This window comes from Panthera onca, chromosome B3 (genome assembly GCF_046562875.1).
Source record: "Panthera onca isolate mPanOnc1 chromosome B3, mPanOnc1 haplotype 2, whole genome shotgun sequence".
NCBI lineage: Eukaryota > Metazoa > Chordata > Mammalia > Carnivora > Felidae > Panthera > Panthera onca.
Genome location: NC_138344.1, coordinates 32,233,843 through 32,261,711, shown reverse-complemented (window position 1 = coordinate 32,261,711; position 27,869 = coordinate 32,233,843). Strand labels below are relative to the sequence as shown.

The 27,869-nt window shown below is 53.6% G+C and overlaps 1 protein-coding gene across 3 annotated transcripts; it reads left to right on the top strand.

Moving 5' to 3' along the window:
• On the top strand, positions 1 to 27,869 carry CD276 (CD276 molecule). 3 transcript variants are annotated; one of them, XM_078448873.2, is made up of 10 exons: positions 1 to 175; positions 13,559 to 13,697; positions 16,269 to 16,607; positions 16,814 to 17,128; positions 17,770 to 18,108; positions 18,315 to 18,611; positions 21,697 to 21,831; positions 22,731 to 22,772; positions 24,221 to 24,256; positions 26,345 to 27,869. In XM_078448873.2, exons 2-10 carry the CDS (start codon positions 13,613 to 13,615, stop codon positions 26,365 to 26,367), a joined length of 1,611 nt encoding a protein of 536 aa, XP_078304999.1. In that variant the 5' UTR covers positions 1 to 175; positions 13,559 to 13,612; the 3' UTR covers positions 26,368 to 27,869. The 3 variants fall into 3 exon arrangements, with proteins under 3 accessions (XP_078304999.1, XP_078305001.1, XP_078305000.1); XM_078448875.1 differs by lacking the exon at positions 1 to 175 and adding an exon at positions 185 to 437; XM_078448874.2 differs by lacking the exon at positions 1 to 175 and adding an exon at positions 12,265 to 12,543.

The window sequence follows — 27,869 nt, the reverse complement described above, 5'->3', positions numbered from 1 at the left end:
GCTTCCTCCAGCCCGCCCCGCCCCTCGGCCTCGCGGGGCCGCCCCCGACCCCGAACTCCGGCCCGGCCTCGCGGCGGCGGATACTCGACAGCGCTCTGCCGCGTTCCCGCGTCCCCCCCCCACCCCGCGTCCCCGCGTCCCCGCGTCCCCGCGTCCCGAGAGCCGGCGCGGCGCGGTGAGTGCTTGCGTGGCGCGGGCCCGCGCGGGCGGGGGCGGCCTTTGTCTGCGGCCGAGCGGTGCGGGGCCGCGGAACCGCGTGCCGTGCCCTCCCTCGCCGGGCGCCCGCACCCGGCCATCTCCTCGGGTCCGCGGCGCAGCCCGGCTCTGGGCCCCGACGCGCGGGGGCCGCCGGAATCCAACCCCGCCCCAACCTCGCCGCCGAGGGGGCTGGGGTACTGAGGGACCTGCCCTCACCCGGGAGGCCCTGGAGGAGGCTGGTGGGTGCTTGTGATTACCGGAGGCCCTGGGCGTGCAGGGGCGTGGGGACAGATCTGTCACTGTGTTGATTCTGGAAGGCTCAGGGAAGCCAGCCGGAGTTAGGAGGGAAGCGGGGTCTCCCGGGCCTGTAGAAGAAAACACCGAGTCCCATCCCCGAGGAGGGAGAGCTGCCGGGGAGGGGAGGGGTGGAGAAGGGAGCCCCACTCTGCTTGGCCCTGAAGGACCGAGTAGAGGACTTTCACGGGCAGCAGCGGGAGCAAGGGGGACAGATTCCGAGAACCGGTAGGGACAGCTGACCAGGGTGAAAGGTTGAATAGGTGTTGGGGGTGGGAGGCGAACACGAGGGAGCAGGGATGGGGCGGGCAATTTGGGCTCGGGAAGCGTCCAGGAGATGGTGGTTGAGGTGGGACGGAGAGGAGACGGGGAACTCGGTGGCGGGAAGGTGGGGACCGGGGTGGGGACACACTAGAGGAGAGGGGGTTGAATCTCCCAAGGAGAGTCCAAGGCCCTCGGTTGCTGTTTAGGGAGGGAGTTGGCAGGTTTGGTGGCCTAAGGCAGTGAACTGCCAGAAAAGGGGATTTATTTCTAAGCCAGACCTTCCCTAATGAGAAATGCGTGACAGATGACTCAGATATGGATGGATCTATCGCTGAGGGAAAGAAAACGTTAGGCAAAATAGTAAAGCAGAAAACATTGGGGGAAGAGGGAAAGGGTTTGTTTGACTTAATTGAGAAAAACTATTTACCTTCAAATTGGATGTGGATAATTGTAATGAGTCAATTTCATCATTAAATTAAGGCCCCAGGTCCCTTTTTACACGCATGTCTTTAGAAGTTAGCTTCTGTATTAGAAAGTAATGAAGCTGTTCTGTCTTTAAGAGAGTTATTCATTTAGTTTGACTTCCTCTCATTCCCTCTGGCCTCCCAGAAAGCCCTAGGAAATCTGATGCTGTGCAGCCTTCCTTGTAGTTTTGGGGGCTGAGGGAAATTAAAGTCTGAACTTGAAATTGTAGTCGAAACTTGTCTGATGGGTTGGGCCCATCTGAGTGGCAGGGAGGGGTGGAGGGCTCTGGGGCTGTAGGCTATGAGTGATGGCTCATATTTCCAGCTCATTTGGGGATGGGAATATTTTGGGGTGAGTACATTTCCCTGATATCTGGAGTTCTCAAGCTTTAGCACTAACACTTATGTTTAACTATCGAGCACGGAACCCTTTCTGTCTCATATTACATACATCATAGTCTGACATTAGACACGTCTGGCATCAGTGAAATTTTTCTTCTTGACTTTGGGTCAGGGCTGTGAACGTGGGTTTTTGAGCTAAGGGATTGTAGGGCAAGGGGACTTTTGAAGGAGTGAGCTTTGCACCAAGTGGCCTCAGCAATGCTTTTATTGGTCCCATGACTGATGTTTGGAGTTCTTCCTCTCTTCAGTGACATCAGTAGTGGTTTCTCCTGCTTGCCTTCAGTGAGCTTTCCAATTTACTCCAGACTCCTGTGCTGCAAGAACTCAGACCATTGGGGGGCTTGGCTTGTTAGAGGTGAGAAGCCTGTGTTAATGCAAGCCTGATGGTGGGCATGAGTGCTGGGATTTGGGGACCTGTTTTTCTGTCCTGTTCCTGGCCCTCTGCAGTCTGACCAGGTACCCAATGGAGGCAGGTTGGTTAAATGTTGGAGATGCTCCAATGCCTGACAGCCAGGTTGGGTGCTTGAATGTTTGTGGAAAGGACATTTATGGAAATGTCCCTTCTGAGGAGGCTGTGTCCTTACTCTGGTGAGGGTGACTTCGAAGCCTTCCTGGGAGAATTCCTCCACCCTTCACCTGTAGTCTTGTCTTGTCTGGAGTTATAAATCTTCATTCTTTGGGGCAGGATTTGGCCTTGACAGTGAGCTGGGCAATACCGTTTGGGGTCCGATTGTCAGGGTGATCACAGAGCTGTGATTCCATAGCACCCAAGGAGATTCTTAGACAGTGTTGTAGAACAAGTCTCTGGCCTGCTGCTGGCTGGTTCTTGGTTGGACATGTGGGATTTTAAATGTGAAGAAAATGATCCAAATCCAAGCAGCCTCCAGGATTATGACCACATGGGACCTGAGGCTGTGGACCTGAGTCATGGGGTCAAGGGAGGAGGAAGAAGGGCAGGCAGGATGATGTCACTGCCCATGAGCTTATCCTCTGGGTGGGGGTATCCACTTCTCATTGCTGTCTTTTTTCCACACCCCAGGCCAGGAGTGACAGGGAGGTTCACTAGCAAATGGGGAAGCATAGTCTGGGCTTAGGGGAATAAGAGGGTGGGAACTGGTGGATGTGATCCTTGAGAAATTTCCTTTGGTCTCAAGCGGATCAAACATTTGGGAGAGGGCACATGTGATTTTATGCAACCCTTGGCTGCCGCATCCTGGTTTGGCCACCCCTGCAGTATGAAGTCCCAGATAGGAACATGGAGTTTTCAGGTTTGGGGTGGGGGGAGGTTTGTTCTGGATGTTTAGTAGATATCATCTCATTGAATCATATCAGTCCTGTGGAGTAGGGTATCATTAGCTGTATTGTATACATGGGCAAGCCAAGGCCCAGAGAGGGGAAGTCACATGTCCAAGGACACACAGCTAGCAAATGCTGGCGCTAGAATGCTGTCTGTCCCTAGAACAGGTTCTTTCTGCCACTCTGGAGGCAGGGAAAGGCTTTACCCCTGCTTCTGGAGTCTGGCAAGACGTGCTAAAGGTCCCGACGGCAAGGCAGAGGGGACTCATTCGGGAGGCTGGGGAGAGAGCAGGCCTGACCTGGGTATCCTAGCCGGGGCCATTGCTGAGAGTGCTTGCTTCTCCAGAGGCCTAGTCCTCAGCACTCTCGTGCCTCCAAAGCCCCTCCTCCACTCTCCAGTTCTGACTCGTGTTCCCTGCCAGCTGCTCCCACTCTCCCTCTCATTCTCTTTGTGGTCCAGAGAATGGATGCCTCCTCCACGCCCCTAATTCCTTTGGGCATCTGGCCTTCCTGAGGCATAGGGAGAGTATCAGAGGGAAACCCACTAGGAGTGGGGAATGAGAAGCATTTTTTATTGGGATCCTGGGAGTAGGAAGAGATACTATCTCTGGGCTCCCAGGTTACCCTAAAGTCAACATGGCTTCCCAGGGACTGGGCCTTCCCTCAGGGGACACTGGGGTTTGTGCCCTGTACTGGGGGATATGGTAGCAGCAGGGGCAGTAGGGGCTGGAGCCCATGATGCTTGGTGCTGTGATCTTGTATTTGGGAGGAGGAAGGGGGAGAGAACCGCTAGGGATGAGCCAGACACAGAGATGGGGCCAGATTGTGAGTCTGCTGCTTTGGAGCTGGGGTGCAGGTGGGATTCTTGGTGGAAAGGGGGTCATAGAAGGAGTAATGGTCTCAGGGACCTGATGTATAATCCAACAGAGGAGCTCCTGGCTGGGGAGCGGGGATGATGCTCAGTGCAGGGGGTGCAGGAGGCCTTATCCCTATGCCTATGGCAATAATCGTGATAGGAATAACAATTATTACTGCTGTTTGTAGGTGCTGGGTGCTTTCCCAAGTCCTTTCTGTATATTGTCTTATTTTATTCTCATAGCAGCCCTTGTGGGGTAGGGATTGTGACTCCTGTTTTAGAGATGTGGAACCAAGTCTCAAAGAAGTTAAGTCATTTATACTTGATCATGTGCTTAGCAAAACTTTTGAGTCAGAATTTGAACCGGGAGCTGCCTGCTCCTAAGCCCAAACTGTATCCTGGGGCAGACAAGGTGGCCTCACGATTCCATTTAACAACACAAAAGGCCCAAACTGACTCAGGTTATCAGGAAAAGGGAAGGTCAACAGGGGGGCCGTTCGCAGGCTGTCCTATAATCATCCTAGAAGGTAATTTATAATCTTTATTTTATAAATGAGCCTCAGAGAGGATGTCTTCTGAAAGTCTCATGACTAGGAAGTGGGGAGTCTGGATTTAAACCTGTATCTCTGACTCCAGAGGCATCTCCTTAAACACCAGGGCTCACTTCTTCCATGAAGTCTCTTCTGACTACAGCAGCTCAACCTGTGATCAAGCTTATAGCACGGGATGGTGGTGGGACCTTCCTTTGAGGACTGAGGAGATAAAGACCTGGAGAGACATGGGTTTGCCCTAGGGAGCCTAGCAAGTGAGTGACGGAACCTGGTCTAAAATCTATACAAATCTTTGAAGTTGCTGTTTTCTTTTTGTTAATTGCAAAGGAATTACATGCTCATTGTCAAAGTTACAGAAGTATATCAAGAAGTGCACATAGACGCTTACCCTCATTCCCATGCCCCGGAGTTGGGTTCACTATCACACTTCCAGACCCTTTTCTCACATACAAACATCCATCTCTTACTATCTATCTAAACACACACGCACTCCTTCATTTATTCAACAATGCATTGAGCACTCATTATGTGCCGGGACTTTGTAAGAATTAAGGATACAATAGTCAATAGAGCAGATGCTGTTTCTTCTCCGGGAGGTTCTAGTATGACATGAGGAAAAGAAAGCTGTGCAGTGAGTAACAGGGATTTCCTTGGAGTGGCAGATCTCTGCCTGGCTTGTCTGCCAAGGTGACTCTCAGGATAGAGATGTTACCTATGTCATGCATGTTATAGGACGTAGAAGAGGCCGCTGCGGCGAGGGGCAGATGGGAGGAGGTGAGGCTGGGGAGGTGAGCAAGGCCGGACCGGGTAGGGCTCTGTGGGCCATGGAGGAGCTGATTAAATATTGAACGTGTTGGCCTGATGCAATTTATGGTTGTTTTTTTTTTTTTTTTTTTTTTTGCAATTTATGTTTTTATAGCAGTTATTCTGTTTGCTGTGTAGAGTCAAGACTGGAATATACAACTGGGTGGGGGGACGAGAGAGAAAGTAGAGGGACCAGTGAAAAAGCTTTTGTGGTCATCCAGGCAAGAGATGATGACGACTTGGCAGACCAGAGAGAACCGCACAGGTGGAGAGAAGCAGGAGTGAAACTATCAGAAAAGTCAGCAGACTTGTTTTCTGCAAAGGGCCAGAAAGTAAATATTTTAGGCTTTGTGACTATTGCAACTACTCTGTTCTGCTGTTTGTAGTGCAAAAGCAGCCACGGACAATACGTAAATGAAATGTGGCTATGTTCCAATGAAACTTTATTTACAGACGCTGGAATTTGAATTTTGTGTGATTTCCGTGTCTCATGAGATATTCTTTTGATTTCCAACCACGTAAGAAAGTAAACCCTTTCTTAACTGGTGAGCTGACCAACCAGGCAGTGGGCTGGATCCGGTGCTCAGGCCATAGTTTGCCGACCCTTAAAATATATTTTGGGGTTAGGAATGGTTGTTCTTGGTGATGGATTCTCGAGGTGAGAGAAACTCAGGTTTCTGGCTTGAGCAGAGAGTGGAGAGCGGTGCCTCTCCCATGTGGGAAGAGCTGGGGAGGAACAGGTTTGAGGGGTACATCAACAGTTTGAAGAGGGACAGGTTAAAAGTGAGTCACTGGCACAGAGATGTTGAGGGAACAGTTGGAGCTCAGAGAGAGAGGTGTGGGCTTGGAGAAGAAAATCTGGAAGTTGCCAGCATATAAATGATATTTAAAGCCACGGGAGTGGATGAAGTCATCTAGGAAAAAATAGTAGAGAGATTTGAGGAGAAGGCCTAGGAGCCAACCCCAGGAGGTTCAGTGCTGGAGAAGGAAGGACCTGTACTGAAACATAGGTGATATTGACACAGAGAGAGAGGACCATGGGACCATTTGTTAATATAGAAATGAGATCATACAGTTGACAGTATACTTTATTGACATGATATATGCCGTGGAATTATTTCCATATTAGTACACATTCTTTTCAAAAGCTATGTGCTATTCCCTTACGTAGATGCACCATAATTAATGTACCAGTTCCCCACTGTTTCCCATTTTTGCTGCTAGCTGGGCGTCTTTGAGACTGGAGCTAGTGGATCTGTAATCCAGTTCCTACAAACTGCAGCCCGTGGGCCAAATCTTCTGCTGCTTGTTTTGTATAGCCCACAGCTAAGAATGGTTTTTACATTTGTCATGGTTGAAAAAAAAATCATGTGATTCATGAAAATTACATGCAATTCAAATCTGGGTGTCCATAAATAAAGTTCTGTTGGAACACAGCTCTGCTCATTCATATATACATTGTCTATGACTGTTTCCCTGTACAATGGCAGAGTTGAGTAGTTGTGACAGATATCAGATGGCCTGCAAAGCCTAAAATATTTACTATCTGGACCTTTACAGAAAGAGTCTTTTCCACTAGCTCTAGCAGAACAGCTCTGGGAAGTCTGATGGGGTGTGGTTTGGCTCATAGGCCTGTTCCAGAGCCAATCACTGAGGGTTCTCCAATGAGTCCGTTCTGGACACCCGCCGAGGCCCCACACTGGGGGTCAGTCCCACCAGCACCACATGGACTAGGTTCCGTGCAGGACAGGGGAGCCTTGTTTTTAGAAGGAGCCAGTGTAGAACAAGAGAGAAGCACTCTAGAATGAAGGATGTGGAGGAAAGTGACAGAGTATCAAGACTGACTACTGAAGGCAGAGAAGGTCTGCTCAGTATCTATTTTGTTTCTTTGTCAAAGAAGGAAGTTGCAGAAGCTGTGAAGAAGGTGTTCAGGCCAGGTGGGGAGGTGATAATCTGCTTCACATGGATTTATCTTCTGGCCCCTGTGATTGTCCGACCTGGTGCTGAGTGAACTTGGAGATAAGGTAGCTGAGAAGCTGTCCGGGAGATTTCAGGACAACTGGAGTAGACAGAGGGGGTGGGGGTCATAGCCTTCTACGGTTTCCCACAGTGTACAGAATCAATCCTGAACCACCCCCTGACCACCTCCCCTGCCCCATCTGCCATTCCTCAGAGCCCCTGTCTTCTCAGAGGGTGCTGTGGGGGCCCACTCTTTGCTCAAGCTGCCAGACTGCTGAAATCTCTCCTCCTCGGAACCTCCCCACCCCTCCAGGGAACTGCTGGACCCTCCACCCCCATAGTACTTCTTCATGTTTGTTGCATGAATGGAGAAGTGAATGCCAGGATGCCTGAGATGAGCAGATGGCCAGTTTTAGGGGAGAGAAGGCCAATTATGGGAACAACAGATTGGTGATCGTGTCCTTCACCCCTGACAAAATCCTGGAACCAGTCATTAATCGAGCACTTGAAGAAGAGTACATCTTCTTCAAATGAGCCTCTTTTTTCCCCCTGGTTCTCCACATTTGACCGGTCGTCTGCCAGAAGTAGTGACACCTTGCGGATAGGACATGTGATGGGCAGCTGGGTAGGAAGACTCCTAATCGCAAAGCCCTGAATAGCGGATGGATGTTGATCCAGGGACAGAACCTAGTGCTGCGGGGTCTTCCTGTTCCTGTCCTCTTCCTGAGGACCTTGATGACACGAGAAACAAAGCACGGAGAAGAGAGCAATTTTGGGGGGGTGATGTTCATTTTTCTTGTTTTCATCCACCAAAAAATTATTGATTGCTTTCTGCGTACCAGGAACTGTCAAAACAGTACTTGAAAAGATCACGATGGTTACACAACACTGTGACTGTATTTCACACCACCGAACTGTACATTCAAAATGGTCAAACTGGTAAACCTCACGTTCCTTACATTTTGCCACAATTTGAAAGAGAAGATCGTGACAGTTGGAGTGATGGACTCAGCTTAGCTGGCTGAAAAGTAACGGGAACCCTAATGAAACATCCCATAAAGTTCCACCCCTTCCCCAAGTCCGTCAGAAGAGGATGGCAGAGATGAGAATCAGCAGCAATGTGACTAAATGGCTTCCGGTCATTGGCCACAACTTGGCCTCTGTTATTTTGGGTCATATTGGTGAATACTATTGCATGGCTGCCCAGTGTGAGCTCGTCAAGGGAGAAGAAGATCTAAAACTTGCAGGGAGGAGGCAGACTTGTTCTACAAGGTCAAAGGAGGACTGTATGGGAGACAGATTTGGGCTCAGGATAGGGCAGAGCTTTCTACCGGTGACAGCTGCCCCAAAACCAGCGGACTTCTTTGGGAGGTAGTGGGTGCCCATCACTGGAGGGGGCAAATGGGTCATGAGGGTGGCCAGAGAGAGGTTCCCTGTTCTGATACCTGACCATTAACTTCTGCAGTTTCTCCAGAATTTGTTGGGGGACCTGTTCTCTTTCCAAAATCTTCTTCAATGATCCCAACTTTGGCTCCCATCCCTATGAGCGCGTGCATATCTCCCTGTCCTGTTCTGAGTTCCAGCTCTGTGTGTCCAGGAGTCCATGTGACATTTGGCACGGGTGACCTGTAGCTCAAGCCCGGTGGGAAGCTCCCTCTTAAACATGCTTCATTTCCAGGTCTCCCCATCTTACGATGGGTGCGCACATGTGCCCATTTGTTCAAGCCTTCAGGATGTCCTTGCCTCTTTCAGCCCCTCCTTCCCACACAAACAATCCCCAAGCCAGGTCACATCTACCCTTGAAATATCTCCTGAGCTGGGCCCAGGCATCATTAAGTGACTGAAATGACACAGTGTCCAGTTCGTATTTTGAAACACCTATTTTAGATGTGGTTTCCTTTTGCTGCTCTGAGCAGTGGCAATTTTCATGGGGTGGGAAGAGCTGGGAGAGAAGGATGGAAAGGAGGGGAGGGATGGCTCCTTAAATTAGTCACTTCAGATGCTGTTAAGAAAGACCCAAAATAACAGTGACGCTAGAGTAGATGCTTATTCTCACCCATGTGACAGTCCGGGTATGTCCAGGGCTGATACTGCAGCCCCTCAGGGGGCCTTGTGTCTTGCTGTTCTGAAGTCCCCAGAGCGTTGCCTTTGGCAGCGTGGCCTCAGATGGCCACCCCAGCTGTTTCAGCTAGTGGGAAAGGGGAGGAGAAAAGAGAGGGTATGCGCCCTCAGTTCCTCTCTTACCCGGTTAGCCGGAAGATGGTCACACGGACACACGTTTCCCCTGCAAGGCAGGCTGGGCTCTGTAGTCTTTAGCTGAGTGGCCATGTGCCTAATTCAAAATTCTACAGAAAGGGAGAGTAGGTATAGAGGGAAACTGGTGGTTTCCGCTGCAGTCATTTTGTACATTTCAATGTGACCTGCGTGGTAGTTAACTAACTGGCTATACCTCAAGGATACGGTACATGCAAGTTTAACGTACTGATCAAGTTCCACGAGGGTCCAGCAAAGCATTTGTCGTACTTTGTTTTTAAGTTTATTTATTCATTTTAAGAGAGAGAGAGAAAGAGAGGGTATGCGTGTGGTAAGGGGCATAGAGAGAGGGAGAGAGAATCCCAAGCAGGCTCTGTGCTGTCCGCGCAGAGCCCGACATGGGGCTCAATCCCACGAACCGCGAGATCATGACCTGAGCTGAAATCAAGAATTGGATGCTCTGCCAACTGAGTCCCCCGGGTGGTGCCAGCAAAGCATCTCTTTTATACATAGGAATACTGAATTTAGAGAGGGGAAGTCATCTGTTAAAAACTGCACAGCAGTGTCAGAGCTGAGAGCAGAACGCCAAACTTGGAACTCATTTCCTACTATTTCAAAGGGATCTGGGCACATAGGCAGTGCCAGGAGGACAGGTCACTTGGGGCTGGGGAGGAGCTACCCTTCCCAGCCTGTCTACCTGGGGAGCTGCTCGTCATTTTTCAGGACTCACCTTTAGGGTTATTACGTCTCTGAGGTGCTTCCAAGTAGTTCTTACAGTGTCTTAAATAATATACTATATTGAAGTGCAGTGATTTACATGCACTTCCCTATTGGAATGCAGGCTCCTTGAGGACAGACACAGCTTAGTCATCTCTCTGTCCCCAGATCTGGTAGGCCTGCCTACCAGGTACTCAGTGAGTGGTTAAATGCACTACTGAATATACAAATGAATGTATATTCAAGGAGTCCTTCAACTGCAGATAATAAAAACTTAGCTGAAAGTAGCTTGAGTTAAAAAAAAAAAAAAAAAGATTGACTCAAGTATCTGGGCAGTCTAGGTGTGCTTCAGGCATAGCTTGATCCAGGTGCTAAACTGCTGTTTTCAGAAGCTCTGCCTCTGTGCTATGCTGGTTAGCACAGATTGACACTAGTTATGCGGTTTGACTCTTCTTGCCCTCTTGGTGGGAAGCATTGTCCAAGTGGCCCCTGAAGAAATTGGGAGGAGGCAGGGGGTTAAGAGAGTATGGGGTGGTCATAGTGGGGGCAAGGAGTTCCTCTTGAGCATCCCTAGGTTCGAGGTATCTTGTTTTTGGTTTTGGCTTAATGGGGGCATATCTTGGGTCCTCTCTTGGGAGCTTCCCTGTGGCCACACCTCTGCTGGGGTTGGATGAACTTCCTGTACTGTCAGGCTAAGGGTGGGCTGGTCCCCTCAGTCCTGCTTCTCCGGGAAAGCCAAGGCACTCTGTGTTCTTTCCTGGCAGGGCTCCTTGGAGTTCCCACACTGGGCTGAGACTGGGATGAAGGAAGAGGAGGAGGGAGGGCTGGCTGGTGACTCATGGGGAGGGGTGGTGCATGCTGACTCCAGGGCCCGTCCTGCCAGGGGATGAGAATTCCCCTTTGTAGAGAAGGTGGGCAGGGCTGTGCAAATGCAGCATGCGATCTGTGCGTCTCCATGAGGCTCTGAGACAGGGGCAGCTCGTCTCTCCCAATGGGCGGTGATTGGCTTTCTGTTTCCAGGCCAAGCCCCTATTCCCTGTGTGGCACCTTGTCTCAGAGATGCATTTCTCCCTCGGGCCCTCAGCCCCTAGGGGCCCAGCTGTTGGGGTAGGAGCCTCTTGGTGCTGTGGAATTCTCAGGTCATCTTGGTTTTAGACTGTCGTCAGGCTTTTCCCGAGGGTAAACCATGAGGGTGGGAACTTCCCTGGGTTCAGAATCTAGGAAGGTAATCAGGGTGGGCAAGCCCAATGCCCACCCCTGGAAAGCTTCTCATTCTCCCTCTGGAGTGAAGGACAGCTTGGCCCTTGGAGAGCTCTGATAGGTCTGATTAGGAGAGAGGTGCTCCCTGACCTCCCCTACCCAGGAATGGCAGGCATTCCCAAGAGACCCTGGCTTAATGTCTGGAGACTTCATAAGAAAGGTGTTGAGTGCCAGGCAGAGCAAAGTGGCTTTATTTCAGTGGTAAGTGGGGAGCCATGAAAGGTTCTTGAGCATGGGCAAGGATGTGAGCAGATTCCTGTCTTAGGTCCTGAGAGCAGGCATCGTAGACAATGAGGTTGGTGGGGGCAGAGCAGAGATAGCAGGGCCAGTGAGGAAGGTCACAGGTGGGTCAGAGGAGTGCTGACCCCATGAGTCAGGGTGGGAGTGACAGGCATAAACAGAGAGGGAGGGGAGAAGGAGCTGGTCTGGAAAGAACAGATAGGCCTTGGTTTTGTCTGGGGGTGAAAGAGAGGAAGGGAGCCTTGGGATCTGGAAGCTTCTTAATCCTTAGTCCCTGGTTCTTCCTTGGGGGTGGGGGTGGGGAGCAGTGTGGGAGGCCGCTGCCTGCTAGCTTTTCCTGTGGCCAGTGGTTGCCCTTGTCAGCAGGATGTGGTGCCCGCCAAGGGTGCCTTTATGAATGAGCGAGAAGGCTGCTGACTCAGCAGGCGGCGAGGCTTTGAGGCTGCCAGGTTTGGACCGGAAGTGTCTGGGAAGGAAGTGGCTGCTCAGGGCTTCCCCGCTGTGGACAGCTGGGGTGGGGGGGGCAGGATGCACCCGGTTTGGCTGAGGGACTCCCTCAGCCCAGCTGCCTGGTGTGTGTTGGGGGGAAGGGTGGGGGGAGAGGTGCTTGGCTGGGACTGGAAGGCCTGAGGCCAGGTCCCTTGTGACCTGCATGATGCTGACAGCTGTGGGTGAGATTTGCTCCTTGGGAGAGGCAGAAAGGTGTGGCAGGAGGCTGGGCACCCAGACCCTCCTCATCTGCGCTCACTGGCAAATTATATCACACTAACAAAGTCCCCTCACTTGTATGGGCTTTTTTTTTTTTTTTTTTTTCTCTTGCAAAATGGGACCGAGTCAACACCCCCCTCTCCCTGGGTGGTTGTGAGAATGTGAAATCGTTTGTGTTCCTGTTGAACGGTGTTGGATAGACCGAATCCACACTCGTTATGTGGCTCGATAGGACGTGGCATGAACAATCAGGCAGCAGCTGTGGGACAGGGTAGAGGTGGGTACGGCCTGCCTGAGTCAGACACCATGGGGGGCAGCCAGGATTGGGAGCACGGCTGGGCCCAGGGAGGCATGGGCGTCTCTGGCTCAGGTCTCACCTGTGACCACACACATACTTCGCACTCAGTCCTGACTTCAGCCTCTGGGGTCCACCCCAGGCCTGGCCTCTTCCGTTTCCGATTGGTCTCAGGAACTCAGTAAAGAGCGCCAAACTAGCAAATATGCTCTCTCTTGGGCCCCCTGTGCTTACACCAGCTGCCTCCTAGAACTCTCCCCTGAAGTTTCTGCACAAACATTGCTAACTTCACACACCATACAGCGGATGCCTCCATGTTCTGTCTCAGCGACCGTCTTGCCTGCTCACCGGGCTCAAAACTGTGGCCGCTCTGACGGCTCCCTTCCAGCTCCCTTCCTCTCTCCCCACGTCCTCCACTGCTGTTGTTTTCACCCAGACCTGCTTTATCTCTTCTCATTTATCCTGTACATGCTATCAGCATCATTTTTATGGAGCACAGCTCTGACCATATCCTTTCTCCTGTTCCAGAACCTTCAGTGGCTCCCAGTTGCCTTCAGGATAAATTTCAGAACTTTCAGCTTATCTCTACGTCTGGCTCCAGCCTCAGCCCTTACTCTCCCCACCAGCTGTTGTCTAGAGCCAAACTGAGCCAAACTGACCTGTGCACATTCTTGCCCTGGGCCGGCCAGCCTTGCCTCTACTTGCCGCCTTGCCTGTCTTCCTTATAGTTCATACCAACATCTTAGTTCTGAAACGTTGGTCCCAACTGCCCCCATGTGCCCTGGTCTAGCCTCCCCAGTGACTCAGTGAGTGCCCTCTTGCCAGCATCTCTCAAAAAATCCCTCAAGTGGGGAGCCTTGTAGGGTGTGGAGGGAAGACCTGCCAATGGGCAATCGAAACCTTCCAGGAGCTTCCAGGTCCAGGGGGCGTGAGGTGAGGGAGGGCCTGGGGAGGACCGTTGGTTGGAGACAAAGACCTCACTTCCTCTTCCTCGCAGGCAGGGGCAGCCTTCCACTACGGAGAGCCCAGCTGTCAGCTGCCTCTCAGGAAGATGCTGTGTCGCTGGGCCAGCGCGGGTGTGGGTGTGCGTGTGCGTTTGGCCACAGCCCTGGCAGTGCTGTGGGTCTGCGTCACAGGTGAGGGGAGCAGTGTGGGGACCGGATGGGGGGAGGGTGCCCACACCCACCAGGGCTTCTTCTAAGCCTCTGTCTAGCAGGGATGGGGAGGGTTTTGGCGAACGTCCTCCCAATCTCCCCTGTGCCCTGGCCACACGCCTTTCCATCCCTGGGATTCAACAGGCAACTTACTTTGCATTTGTTAGCCTGTCTCCTCTTCTGTAAACCGGTGATGTGAGCACTAACGTGTTTCTTGAGCACGCAGTGTGTGTTCGTTCCCTCCTGAGGGCCTTTGCATGTACCGTTCCCTCTGGCTGGAATTTTCTGTCCCCAGACATTTGCACGACTTGATCCTTTATTTTGTTCAGGTCTTTGCTCCTATGTCACCTCCTCTGCAAAGCTTTCTTGGCTACCTTGTGTGAAATAGCACATCATCTCTCCCTGTCCTCAACCGTGGCATGCTTCTTCCCAGCCTTTTCCTCCACCTGACATGTTATAGGTTTACCTGCTTATTGCCTGCTCTGCTCAAAGAGCAAGGTCTATCCCCAGGTCCGGGATTGGTGCAGCCACACGGTAGGTGCTCAGTCACCACGTTGAATAAATGATGTAAATCTTCCCACACAGCTCTTGGCACAGAGTCAGCATTCAACAATGGCATTACTTTTAATAACCACATCCTCAGATTTGAAATCCTTAGCCTCTGGCACAGGGAGAGACTGCCTCCTTCCGCCATAGGGGAAGACAAAGCTGAGTGTCTCGTGCCACCTGCTGGTCATAAAGAGGAAACAACTCTGTGGTCCCGGCTGCTCTGATTTCTTTAGAGAAAGAGCTTTATCTGGGTGATTCCTCAGGTTTCATCCCCAAATGCCCCTTCCACGGGGCACCAGTTGGAGAGGTGGCCTGGGGCCTGGGATTGCAGCAAGAGATCCAGGGCCAGGTTAAGACCTTTAGAGGTCTCTACACACTACAAAGATTATGATCCCCTCGCCCTGTGTATAATTCGCAATAAAAATACGAACCGTAAAGTGTTATTTTTCTAAATGCAAGAAACCTTTAATGGGTGCTATATCCCAGTCAGCTTTGGGTCATGACTATTTGATCCTTACACTTTTTGAGTGTGCCTGCTTCGCTGGTGTCCGTCTTACAAGGACCACTGAAATAGTCCGTTCTCCACAGAGGAGCCAGAGTGAGTTGTTAGCATTATTATAGCCAGATTATGCTGATTAACACCTCCCCCGCCACCCCGTGACTTCCCATTACATGTAGCACACCTAAATTCTTTACTGGTCTTACAAAGCTCTCCCATCCAGACTCTCCTGCCACACTGGACAGCTACCTGATATTTTCACATAGGGAGCTGAATCTTGCCTCAGAGCCTCCGTACCCACTGTTCTGTCTAGCTGGAACACACTTACAATAGCTCTTTTTTTTTTTTTTTTTAATGTTCATGTATTTATTTTTGAGAGAGAGAGAGGGAGAGAGAGAGAGGGAGAGAGAGAGAGGTCATGCGCAGGGGAAGGACAGAGAGAGAGGGAAACAGAATATCCCAAGCAGGCTCCACACTGCGAGCCCAGAGCCAGACTTGGGGCTTGAACCCACGAACTGTGAGATCATGACCTGAGCCGGGTCAGATGCCCAATTGACCGAGTCACCCAGGCGCCCTGACACTAGCTTTTTGTATATCAAGCTCTTTTTCATTCCCATTAAATCTCAACTTAATATCCTTTTAGTGAGAATGTGACTCACCACCACCTTGAAAGGTATGGGCATTCTTTCTTTCCAGTATAAAAGCTAATCAGGTCTTTTTAGAAAAAAAAAAAAAAAAAAAAAAAACCAATGAGAAAGTACCTGTTATCCTTTCTCATCCAGAGAAAACCACTATTTAAAAAATTTTTTTTACATTTATTTTTGAGAGACAGAGACAGAGCACAAGTGGGGGAGGGGCAGAGAGAGAAGGAGACTCAGAATCCGAAGCAGGCTCCAGGCTCCGAGCTGTCAGCACCGAGCCCAAGGCAGGGCTCGAACCCACAAACCGCGAGATCATGACCTGAGCTGAAGTCAGACACTCAACCGACTGAGCCACCCAGGTGCCCGAGAGAAAACCACTATTAACATTTGATATACACTCTCCTTTCTGATTAATAAAGATAACATATACTTATGAGAAAATGCGGCTAGCTCAGACAGGTATAAAGTACCTGTCAAATTTTTGAAAAGCTACCACCTCTAATCCTTCGGGGTATGGATGAGCCAACAAGGAGCGCAACAAGGACCTGCGGCTTTCCTACTCCTAATCCCACGCTAATGAGAACTTGTCTTAGTTTGACCCTCTCTCCCACTAAAAGGTAAGCTCCGTAAGGGTGTGACCTTGGTCTTCTCTGTTGCATTTCTAACCCTTATGTTTGACAAATAGTAGGTGCTTACTATATAGTCTCGCTGACTGAATGGGGACCACAGATAATAAAGTTACTTTGGGTCTCAGGCCTTAAAGGAGGGTTGGACCGGCCTGGGGTTAACATGGAAGCTGGAGGAGAGCTAGGGAGGCTCCCAGTGTCTACACCCTTCCTCACTGCCCCACCCCACTGCCCCCAGGCGCACTGGAGGTCCAGGTCCCCGAAGACCCCGTGGTGGCCCTGGTGGGCACCGATGCCACCCTGCGCTGCTCCTTCTCACCCGAGCCCGGCTTCAGCCTGGCGCAGCTCAACCTCATCTGGCAGCTGACAGACACCAAACAGCTGGTGCACAGCTTCTCCGAGGGCCGGGACCAGGGCAGCGCCTATGCCAACCGCACCTCGCTCTTCCCCGACCTGCTGGCTCAGGGCAATGCGTCCCTGAGGCTGCAGCGAGTGCGGGTAGCTGATGAGGGCAGCTTCACCTGCTTTGTGAGCATCCGGGACTTCGGCAGCGCTGCAGTCAGCCTGCAGGTGGCGGGTGAGCGCCGGGAGGGGGCGCCCTCCCCTGGATGCACGCCTCACTTCCCGCCGCCCCTTACCTCTTGTGCCATCACGAACCCCATACATAACTCAAGCCCCATTAATGACCCCTGTTCCTCCAGGTGCCCTATCCTGCACCGCGGACCCCCATCCCCATCCTTGCCTTACCTCGACCTCTGCCCTCTACCCTCTGCCCCACTCCAGCTCCTTACTCGAAGCCCAGCATGACCCTGGAGCCCAACAAGGACCTGCGGCCCGGGGACATGGTGACCATCACGTGCTCCAGCTACCGGGGCTACCCGGAGGCCGAGGTGTTCTGGCAGGACGGGCAGGGTGCGCCCCTGACCGGCAACGTGACCACGTCGCAGATGGCCAATGAGCAGGGCTTATTCGACGTGCGGAGTGTCCTGAGGGTGGTGCTGGGCGCCAATGGCACCTACAGCTGCCTGGTGCGCAACCCTGTGCTGCAGCAGGACGCTCATGGCTCTGTCACCATCACGCCCCAGAGAAGCCCCACAGGTTTTTGGTTTTGGTTTTGGGTTTCGTTTGCTTAAATCTCCCGTGAGGGCGGGAGGTTTGGGTCCTATCAGCAGGGCGGGAGGTTTGGGTCCTATCAGCAGGGGCCGCAGGATTTGAATCTCGCTCCCTGTCTTCAGTCTCCCAGAACAGTGGCATTTTTGTAATGATAACAGGAAAGATAAACAGGATGGGGAGGCGGGGAAACTCACGTTGGTGGTGGGGGGTGAGGACAACGATCACAGGCCTTCTACCGCTCTCCGGGTTTCCTGACTCCAAGGCTCAGGAAACCTCTGGAAAGGATGGAGAAGCATTCAGATCTCAGCAGAGAGCGTACGGATAGGAGAGGGAAACGGATCCATCTCAGGGGAGGGGGGTTGTGCTAGGGTTGGATGCTGCCCTAGGACTGGCCCCCGGGGACAGGCATTATCAGGCCAAGGCCAAGCTGCTGTGGTTCTTGTCATAAGATTAGGGTGACTCCACGTCTGGGAATCTGGAAACTCAATCTGCTTTTGGGTCTGGAGAGAAACTGGGAAGATGGAACAGGAACTGGGAGTTAATAGAGGAGGAGATCTGTGAGGCTGTGGGCTGGTACCCCGGCTTGTCCCCGCCCCTCCTTACCGCCTACCCAACCTCGCCCCCAGGCGCCGTGGAGGTCCAGGTCCCCGAAGACCCCGTGGTGGCCCTGGTGGGCACCGATGCCACCCTGCGCTGCTCCTTCTCACCCGAGCCCGGCTTCAGCCTGGCGCAGCTCAACCTCATCTGGCAGCTGACGGACACCAAACAGCTGGTGCACAGCTTCTCCGAGGGCCGGGACCAGGGCAGCGCCTATGCCAACCGCACCGCGCTCTTCCCCGACCTGCTGGCTCAGGGCAATGCGTCCCTGAGGCTGCAGCGAGTGCGGGTAGCTGATGAGGGCAGCTTCACCTGCTTTGTGAGCATCCGGGACTTCGGCAGCGCTGCAGTCAGCCTGCAGGTGGCGGGTGAGCGCCGGGAGGGGGCGCCCTCCCCTGGATGCACGCCTCACTTCCCGCCGCCCCTTACCTCTTGTGCCATCACGAACCCCATACATAACTCAAGCCCCATTAATGACCCCTGTTCCTCCAGGTGCCCTATCCTGCACCGCGGACCCCCATCCCCATCCTTGCCTTACCTCGACCTCTGCCCTCTACCCTCTGCCCCACTCCAGCTCCTTACTCGAAGCCCAGCATGACCCTGGAGCCCAACAAGGACCTGCGGCCCGGGGACATGGTGACCATCACGTGCTCCAGCTACCGGGGCTACCCGGAGGCCGAGGTGTTCTGGCAGGACGGGCAGGGTGCGCCCCTGACCGGCAACGTGACCACGTCGCAGATGGCCAATGAGCAGGGCTTATTCGACGTGCGGAGTGTCCTGAGGGTGGTGCTGGGCGCCAATGGCACCTACAGCTGCCTGGTGCGCAACCCTGTGCTGCAGCAGGACGCTCATGGCTCCGTCACCATCACAGGTAGGTAGTGGGCAGATGAACAGATGGGGAGGACGGAGGGAGCCGCTGCCTTTTTTTCTAGATTGAGAGCTGCAATTTAGGTAGGTTTGGGGGGTCAGAAGCCTTTTTAAAAACATTCTCATACATTTCAGCTGTCTCAAATTCTTCACCAAGAAGTCCTTAGGGGACTTTCTTTAACGAGCTGATAAAAGCCATTTGTAATATTCGCCCTCCTAAGAACGCCTTAGGTGGTACTTGTGCTTCTTACACGGGGGAGGGCGTAGCTGCCTGGAATCTGGAGGTGTGGGTGGGAGCTCCAGAGCAGACACAAGGCATGGTGAGGCAGGGCGATGGGAAGGTGTTGCTGTGATCTGAGGCCCTGAGGGACAGCTGGGCCTGTCAAGGTGGTCAGTCCCCCACACCCCATCCGTGGCAGCTCTTGCACACGGGAGCTCTCAACCCAGGCAGCAGTTGTGGGTGGGGCGGAAATCTCTGCTGCCCCCATGTGGTCAAACACCAGATTGATGCCGCCCTCTTGGTGATTCCCTCTATCTGGTTGGGGTTTTGTTTGGGGTCCGAGCCCAAACACCCTCCCTTCCTGTAGTGTCCACATCAGTGGGTGCTCCTTGTGTCTCGGGGTGTGAAGAGGGGGCCTCCCCACATACTCTGGTGTCAGGATAGCAGGTTCTGTCTGTCTGGTTGTCCTCTTTTCCCTTCCCATGACTTTCCCTTGCCTGGTGTGTTTCCAGAGAGGATAAGAAATACCAGGTAGAATGAGGTCAACGGAGAAAGTGAAGCTTTCTGAGAAAGGAGTCAGGAGTCAGAATGGGCTGGAGCAGTCAGGAGAGGTCTCCAGGGACAGGCAGGAGTTGAGAGGGTCTTGAAGGATTGGTGGACTTTGTGATAATTGGCACACTGGGCTGAACTGGATATTTGCCACGCCGTGCAGAAAGGGTCTATGGGTGTGAGTGGAACTGTAGGGAGAATGCTTAGCCCACCTAGGAGGGGGAAAAAAAAAAAAAACCTTTATTTTAAACTTTAGTAGGTAACATTGAGAGTGCTTTTATTTCAGAGATGAGGAAACCAAAGCCCAGTGAGGAGAGAGAACTTTCCCAAGTCTACAGACCGGCAAAGTGGCTCTATTTGGGGGGTCAGGCACCTCTTTGAAAATTGGATACATGATAAACACAATAGTTTGCATTGACGTTTAGAGGGTGCATGGCTCCTCTAAACCCATCCGTGGGGTCTGTGGCCCTTGACTCCAGCATCCTTCGGTGAGCAGATGAGCCAGGACCAGAATCCAACCTTTAGCCTCTCAGCCTAATTTTCTCTTCTCCCCACCACCCAGCCTCCTGGTTTTGTAAGAGCAGGTCTGGCCTACTTTGGAGCCCTTGGCCTGTATTTCACTCCAGGCAGCTTTATGCCTTGTAAAACATTCTGGGATTCAGGCTGTCAGTCCTCCAGCCTGGTCTCTCCCACACCTGCTGGAGGTTAGTGAAGTCGAATGTGCTGTGCATGGAGGGGGCTTTACGGAGCAAGCACTGGAAATGGAACCTCAACACCCAGGTCTGAGCCCTGCTCTTTACGGTTTGAGTGAGGGCATGTCTGACCTGTGTTCTAGGCACTGACACCAGTCAGGGGGTGAACGTAGAAAGGGGTCCTCCCTCCTCCTTGGTATTTCTGTGGCTCTGTGCCCTCCTTTGCTACAGGAGCCCCGCTGAGGATCCCCAGGGGTTTCCTTCCCAGGCTTCGTGGACTAGCCTTCCTGGCCCTGCATGTCAGCTGCTGCCCTCTCCTGCTCTCCTGGGTGATGTGTCCCTTTGCTTGCAATGTCCTGAGTGTCAGCTCTGCCAGCCATGCTGGCCGAAGGGAACATCTGCTGCACATGCCTGTGTCCCTGCCAGGGCCTCTGCTCGCTGAAGGTCCTCCTGGCACGGCTCTTTGCAATGACGGTGACTTCTGCAGAACCAGCTGGCCCCCTAAGACTGCCGATGCCCTGGGCGCTCAGGGTCTCCAGAGACCAGAGGAAAGCAGCTCTGTCTTTTGTTAGATTTGACATCCCCAAGGCTTCTGCCCAGGACCCAGCATGGGCCCAGGGCCTGGGCGGATGGCTAGCGTGCTCAGAACAGCTGCTGGGGCTGATCCAGGTGCGGGCGCCTCAAGCCCTTCCCTCTGCTGCGAGATAGCTCACAGGAGGGCCCCCACGCTTCCCAGAAACATTCCCCTGGCAAGTCTCCTCCTCTTGGGTAAACCCAGAACCCTCACTGGGCACCCTTAGTTCCCACCCCCATCTATGTGCAGGGCTCCCCCAACACTTTCTGTAAAGGGCTGGATAGTAAATATTTTAGGCTTTGTGGGCCACGTACAATCTCTGTTGCTGCTGCTGCTGCTGCTTTTCCTTCCCCTTCTGCGCCTCCTGTTTCTTTTTTTGTAACCCTTTGCAAATATAAAAACTATTATTAGCCCACAGCCTGTACAAACACAGACCACAGGCCAGATCTGGCTCGCAGACCATGATTTGCCGACTCCTGATCTGTAGGATGGGGCGTATCACCAGGTGGGGTTGGAACAGTCAGGGAGGGCCTCCTGAGGAGGGGAATCTTAAACTAGGTGAGAGTTTGGGAGCACTTTTTAAGGTAGGGGAACCTGACAGCAGTGGTGTGGAGGCTGGAAGGAACCAGTTGTCTGTGCAGAGAATGGTCAGGACACCAGCTCGGCTGGAGCAGAGGTTCCTGGAGTGGAATTGGAAAGGAAGGCTGGGGGAGGGTAAGCGGTAGCCACATGATAGAGGTCCTCCAGAAGGTTGAAGCATTATTCAAGTGTCAGTGGGGAGCCGTAGAAGGTTCTAGAGCATCATCAACTTCAGACTCTTCAACCCTGCCGGGGTTGAAGCATTTGCACACCAGCCATGGCTGTGTCAGGGTTTGGATGTGTCTCAGTGTGTGGGGAAGGGGCGTGGGGACTGAAATGAGGTCTCTTCATAGTGCTGGAGCCCAGCAAGGGTGGGAGCTCCCTTCATACCTTGTGGCCCCAGGGTGTGCTGTGCTCGGGGCCATGGGTGCTGGGCATGACCGTCTCTTCCCATTCTCTCCACTTCCCCTCCCAGGGCAGCCCATGACATTCCCTCCCGAGGCCCTGTGGGTGACCGTGGGGCTCTCTGTCTGCCTTGTCGCCCTGCTGGTGGCCCTGGCCTTCGTGTGCTGGAGAAAGATCAAGCAGAGCTGTGAGGAGGAGAATGCAGGTGAGCGAGAGAGAGTGTGTGCATGCACACACGTGTCTTTGGGCATGTGGGTGTGTCTGTGACATCAACAAGCGGGTCGCTTCCTAGTGACAGAATGAGCATGAGTGTGCCCATGGGGTCGGACTGCACGCGTGCGACCTTGAGGCTGAATATGGCTTGTGTGTGTGAACAGGTGCACGCCTGCCTCTCAGGGTGGGAATACAGCAGGCTGAGCGTGTGTGTGAGTGGGACTGGAAGAGAGTGGTGGGGACTTGTGGGGCTCAAGTGCGGTGGTGAGGGTGGAGGTCATATGAGCGTGTCTGCAAGTGGCGGTGTGGGTGTAGAGCGTGAAAGTTTAGTGACACGTGCGTGAATGCTGCATGGCTTCGGGTCTCACTGTGCAAGGGTGTGTCCGCCTCCTGGCAGGCAGAGTCTGAAGCAGCTGCCGTTAGCTAGGCTGGGGTCAGTGTGGGTTGACTTTGGTGACCGGCAGGTGGTGAGTTGGCATTGGTAGATAGGTGGTTTGAGCTTGGCAGGTAAGTATGACCACTCGGGTGCATGGTGGGAGGTGAGCACACACCGGTGAGCGGGGTTTTGGTGCCGGCTGGTGGCACGCACAGGCTTCCAGGGGCGACCGTGAACGTAGACGGTGAGAGGTGGGAGCTGGCTGGGCATTGGGAGGGAGGGTGCAGATGTGGAGGAGGAGGGACAGACAGGTGGGTGGTGCTTATGTTGGAGGCTGGTGGTGGACGGGCTTGGCGAGTGAGCAGATGGGGGAGTGATGGGGTGGATGGGTGGGTGGGTGGAGGGGTGAGAGGAAGGTGCTTGGCTGGGTGAGTGGTGGGCGCTCTCAGATGGGGAAGTGCGGTAGTGACAGTGGGTGGCAAAGGTCTCTTGTTCGCTGAGTCCTTGTCTTCCAGGTGCCGAGGACCAGGACGGGGATGGAGAAGGATCCAAAACAGGTGAGTCTGAGCTTAGAGCTGGCCTTATTGGCTGAGAGGACACAGGGACGGGATGAGGACTCTAGGAACTGGAGGAGCCACATTCACTTGAGGTTTGATGAAGTGTCTCGTGGACTGTGGCCTCCTACCCGGGTGAGTCTGGTCTTTGCTTAGCGTTAGGCCTGGATCTGGATTTCCCTAGACTCCCTCCCAGGGGCTGCTGCATCTTTCCTGCCTGCCTTGCCTTTCTACCAGGGCCAGGTCCCCTCTGAGTGACCCTGCGCCATGGGGTCTGGTGGCTTCCTAGCAGCAGAGTGAGGACTCAGGAGAAGGGCATCCTGGGTTGAAGTTCCAGCTCCAGCCTGTAGGCGGAGTGGCCTTGAGCAAGTCACTTTGCTTCTCCAGGCCTCCGTTTCTTCATCTCTGAGTCTTGGTTTCCTCCTAATGACTGCCTCCCTTCATAGGTTGTGTGGGTTAATTAAATGAGATAACGTATGTAAAGGGCCTAGTGCCATACCTGGTGCCTGGTAAGTGCTCTCGATATCTTGGAGTCGTGTTAGTCGGCAGTTTAAGACAGTACCATTCTGGTTAGAGGCTGTGCGACTTCAGGCAAAGTGCTTTGCTGCTCTGGGCTTCAGTTTCCCATCTGTAAAGTGTTATCCCGACGCTGCCTTGATGGCACCAGAGGGCTGTTCTGAAGCTCTTTCAAGTGACCAGATACATAGGTGGTCTGCAAAAGGGATGGGACTTTGGGGACACAGACCTGGAGCCCAGCTTGGGGCCGGTGCCCAGGCACTGGTGTTTCGTGGCCCCCGGAGGCCTCACTGCCCTCCCTTCTGGGGCTCCTGGCTGGGAGAGGCAGGTTCCCGCTGAATCATTTGGGATGGTGCCAGTTGACACCGGTCCCCTCCCCACCCCCGAAGAAGGAAGAGCAGGAGACGGACACCTGGGGACTGCCGCAAATTATGCCAATTAATTTTCTGCCTTTGGTGTGGAGACAGCCCTGGGATCAGGCCTCATTTTTCTTGCTCAGAGGCAGATGTAGTTGAGAGAGGGAGGGGTGGGGAGAAGAGGGTGGCCTAGAGATTTGTTCAGTGTCAGGTCTGCATGACCCCAGGCCCACCTGGGATCGTCTGCGGCCTCCTGTAGCTTCTTACTTGGCCCTTATTTGCAGGGCAAACTCGGTGTCCTTCCACGTCTCCAGCTCACTGGAGGGCAGGGTAGCTGTTCCCATTGTATAGATGGAGAAAACGGAGGCCCAGATGGGAGTGACAGGCTACAGAGCAGAGCCAGGGCTCGGGACAGTGGCCTAAGACCCTCCCCTGGTGCTGGGATGTTGCCCTCATCCTCCCAGCTTCTCCCAGTCATCCAGGCCCGTCTTCTTCCCCGGCTCTCGTCCCTCTGTGGGACCCCGTCCCCCTCCCCTTCCCGTGGTTCCCCCTCACCATGTGCCCCTTCCTTTTTTGCAGCCCTGCGGCCTCTGAAACACTCGGAAAGCAAAGAAGGTAAAGACACGTGGTGCTTGAGAACATGTGTCTGTGTGTTTGCACATCTGTGTGTAGGAGGCTGGAGGAGGGTCCTTGGTGGTGGGGGTGGTGATCACCTTTTCACCACCTGGTGACCTGAGGCTCCCTCCCTGGGGGAGCAGCCTTGACTCCCCGCTGGTGCAACGGCAGCAGGCAGAGTAACCGAGGTCCTGGCTGCTCTAATCGGTTGCAGATATGACAGAGGCATCACAACGACACGAATTTATTTCTCTCTCCTGTAACAGTCTAAGCATTAGGTGATCGTAAGGCCACTGATGTCCTGGAGCCAGGTTCCATTTATTGGTGTCTGCCCCCTTCTGCGCGGAGTTTCCACCCCGGTTCCAAGGCTGCTCCAGCTCCTGTGGCCCCGCGCCCCTCCCCTCCGGAAGGGGAAAGAGGAAAGGGAGGAAGGTTTTTTCCCTAGGGCTTGACTGGAAATAGCTCCTGTTACTCCGGTTTCCACCATCCATCGATCAGAGCCTAGTCACACGACGCCTACCTAGCACAAGAGAGGCTAGGAAATACAGTTTTCAGCCAGGCAGTCATGTTCCTGTTACATGGTAGGTGGTTAATCAATGTTAACAATCATCGTTATTCATATTATACGGCATCAGCGGTTACATCGAGAAGGGGTTGGTTAGAAGTAAGTTTGAGATTCATCCTTACTGAAAGTAACCAACAGCGACATCTGAGTACGTGTGTTTGTGTGGAGATACCCGTGTATCTGTGTGTGTGTCTTGTGAACAGAACGTTCCATGGGGCAGTATCGCTATAGATCTGAATGGCTTCCGCCTAAAAGTCCAAGTTGGCTGCTAACAGTTAAAGGAAACTTAAATCTTCTTAAGGGTTCCTTGGTGTCCCTGTCAGGAAATAAACTTTCACTGAGCTCCTGGAGGCTCACCCCTGCATTTAGGGGAGAGGGGAAGGACATAGGCCCTGGAAACTTCCAGAGGCAGGGGGCAATGGGGCCCTCTGAAACCTGCACAAAATACATGTACACGAGGGCCATAGACTCAGACTTTCACGAAAGGCAGCAAGAGGTGTTTAGGAAGGCAGCCTTGTGCAGAAGGTAGATGCCCCTGGGTTAGGAGGGGAGACCTTGGGTCTAGTCTCCGCCTCTGACCTTCCAGGAAGTTTCCTCATCTGCAGAATGAGCCCCTCACTTACAGATGGTTGTGATAGGATTAGACAGGGGACAAATGCAGAAGTGCTCTGTCAAGCAAGTCTTTTAAATGCTGTAGAATGCTCCATGGCAGTAATGGAGGCCTGTGCTGAGGTACAGAAGGATGGAGATAAGTGATCTGCCTCTCTGTTGTTCTGAGCCAAATGAGGCATAGAAGGATCGAGCAGTTGGAGATGAAAATGTCAGCCTTGTTCCGGAAGAGGGCTGCAGAATGGCCCGGTCCTGCTCTGAGTGTGGCAGCCTGGCCCCCCAGTCTCTGATCACACTGGGTGAACCCAGAGGCAGGATCCGGAAGGGAAGACTACTTCCCTGGGACACACGGAGCCCCAAGGGTGGGAGCGGAAGGATCACACATGCCCTGGTCCTCCTTCTAAGCTCCCCATTCAGGTCGGGGAGTGGGGCGAGGCCAAGGGTGTGAGTCCACTGGGTGCCCCCCCATGTAGAGATAAGAGCCAGAGGGAGGGAGGTTCCCCACAGCACTGCTCTTGGGGAGCTCCGTGTGGGAGGGGGAGCTGGGAAGGATTTTTTGCTAGTGGAGGGGAGGGTATGACGGAGGGGGAGAGAAAGGGAGGTGGTGGTGGGAGGGGACACGTGTGCCAGGGAGAGGGGACAGTGGATGGGAAGGGTGTGGGGCGGGTGGACTGGGGAAGATTAGGCAGCCTCCCTCAGGGACTTCATGGTCCGTCTGATGCTCAGCTCCCGTGTCGGGGTCAGTCTGGGCCTCCAGGGCAGTGCGTAGCACAGGGAGCTGCTAGTCAGACTGCGGCGGCCACCGCCAGACATACTCCGCACCCGAAAGTGTGTGACCATGTGCCTGGCCCGAGAGCAGAACTCCTGCATTTAATGCCTTTTCCCCTGCTTTTTCTTTCCATCGTGAAATGTAGATGATGGACAAGAAATAGCCTGACGGCAAGCACCAGGGGGCTGCAGCCCCTGCCTGGGGGCTCCCACCTCTGGCTGCACTGGGGCCTCCGGGTGAGCCCTGCCTCCGACAGATGCCTCCCACTCTGGCAGGTCCTGCTCACTCTCCAAAGGACAGAGAGGCCACCCTGCAGCCTTATTTCTCCGATGGACGTGACTCCCAAGTCATCCTGCTGCCTTATTTCTCCAGTGACATGATACGTAAATCATCCTACTGTCCTATTTCTTATGGACATGACACAGAGACCACCCTGCCACCTTATTTCTCCAACGGATATGCTGCACGGACCATCTGGCTGCCTTTATGTCTCCAAAGGACTCAGTATTCAGACTGATGCTCTGCCTTATTTCTCCAAAGACAGGATACACAGTCACCCCCGGCCTTGGTTCTCCAGTGGCCCTGATATACTAGTTATCATTTCTCAGCCTTTTCTTCCACCCACCTGTGAGCCCGTCTGCTCGGACAGGGACCCTGAGCCTTCAGCATCTCCTCAAGTCCAGAGGCGGCTCCCCTCCTGCCCGCCCCTCCTCTGGCCCCAGCGTCGGCCTTTCCCTCCCTCGCTGACTGAAGACAGCGCCCTTCCCCCGGGCCTGTGGAGGCACACAGGCGCATGTGCTGGGTCACGTGCTGGGACACGTTCGGACCTCCCTTAGCCCAGTCTCTTCCGTGGTGCCGTGGGCTGTGCCCCGTGAGCTCCCCCTCCACGGGAAGCATGTGCTGGTCACACTGGGTCTCCGGGTGTCCGTGTGGGCCCCCTGGGGGTCAGCTTCTATCCCACTGTTTTCCCCCCCTTTCCTTTTGTTCATCCATTCTAGTAACAGTCACTGAGCATCCGTGGGGTGTCAGCACTGTGTTAGGTACCTGGGACCCAGCGTGAGAGGACAGGCCCCTTCTCTAAGGAGCTTGCCCTTCAGCTGGGAACTGTCAAGAAACCTGCAACTGCCTGCTACAGCCTGCGGCTCGTGCGGGGGCTCCTGCCCTGCTCTCTACTGTACCCCTTTTCTGTGCCCACAGCTTCCTGGATACCTCACTCCCACCCCCTCCCTAATCCTTACCCAGAGCAGGGGCTGCGGGCAGAAACCTGGAGAGAGGGGCAGAGCCTCTTGCTAGACCTGAGAATCTGATGGTTTCCAAAGTCCTTCCAGGCGTGAGCAGGTGGGCAGGTGGCCATGGCACTCTGGACCCCGAAGAGCAGAAGCCTAAGTGAAGCCTGGGGATGGGGCAGGAGGGCCGCAGGGACACAGCTCTTCCCCTCTCACCCCCCCCACCCCCCGCCCCAACCACGGTGCTATTCTGGGTCTGGGAAGACATCTCCTGGCTTGTCCTTTGCTGGCCTCCAGCCTCCGGAAAACTTCTGATGTCCTCCCGCTGACATTTCTTCCTTCCCCAGGAACGGAAGAGGTGGCATGTCTAATTTAAATGTGGGACTCTGAGGAATTTTGTTAACTGGGGGTGTATTTTGGGAAAAATAAATGGCTTTGTAGAAA

Bases quoted from the DNA above. Each gene is read 5' to 3' on its own strand.
- CD276 (XM_078448873.2), top strand. From the start codon at position 13,613: ATGCTGTGTCGCTGGGCCAGCGCGGGTGTGGGTGTGCGTGTGCGTTTG. The intron at 17,129-17,769 runs GTTTTTGGTTTT...CCTCGCCCCCAG, and splicing joins GCCCCAGAGAAGCCCCACAG to GCGCCGTGGAGGTCCAGGTC. The intron at 24,257-26,344 runs GTAAAGACACGT...CGTGAAATGTAG, and splicing joins ACACTCGGAAAGCAAAGAAG to ATGATGGACAAGAAATAGCC.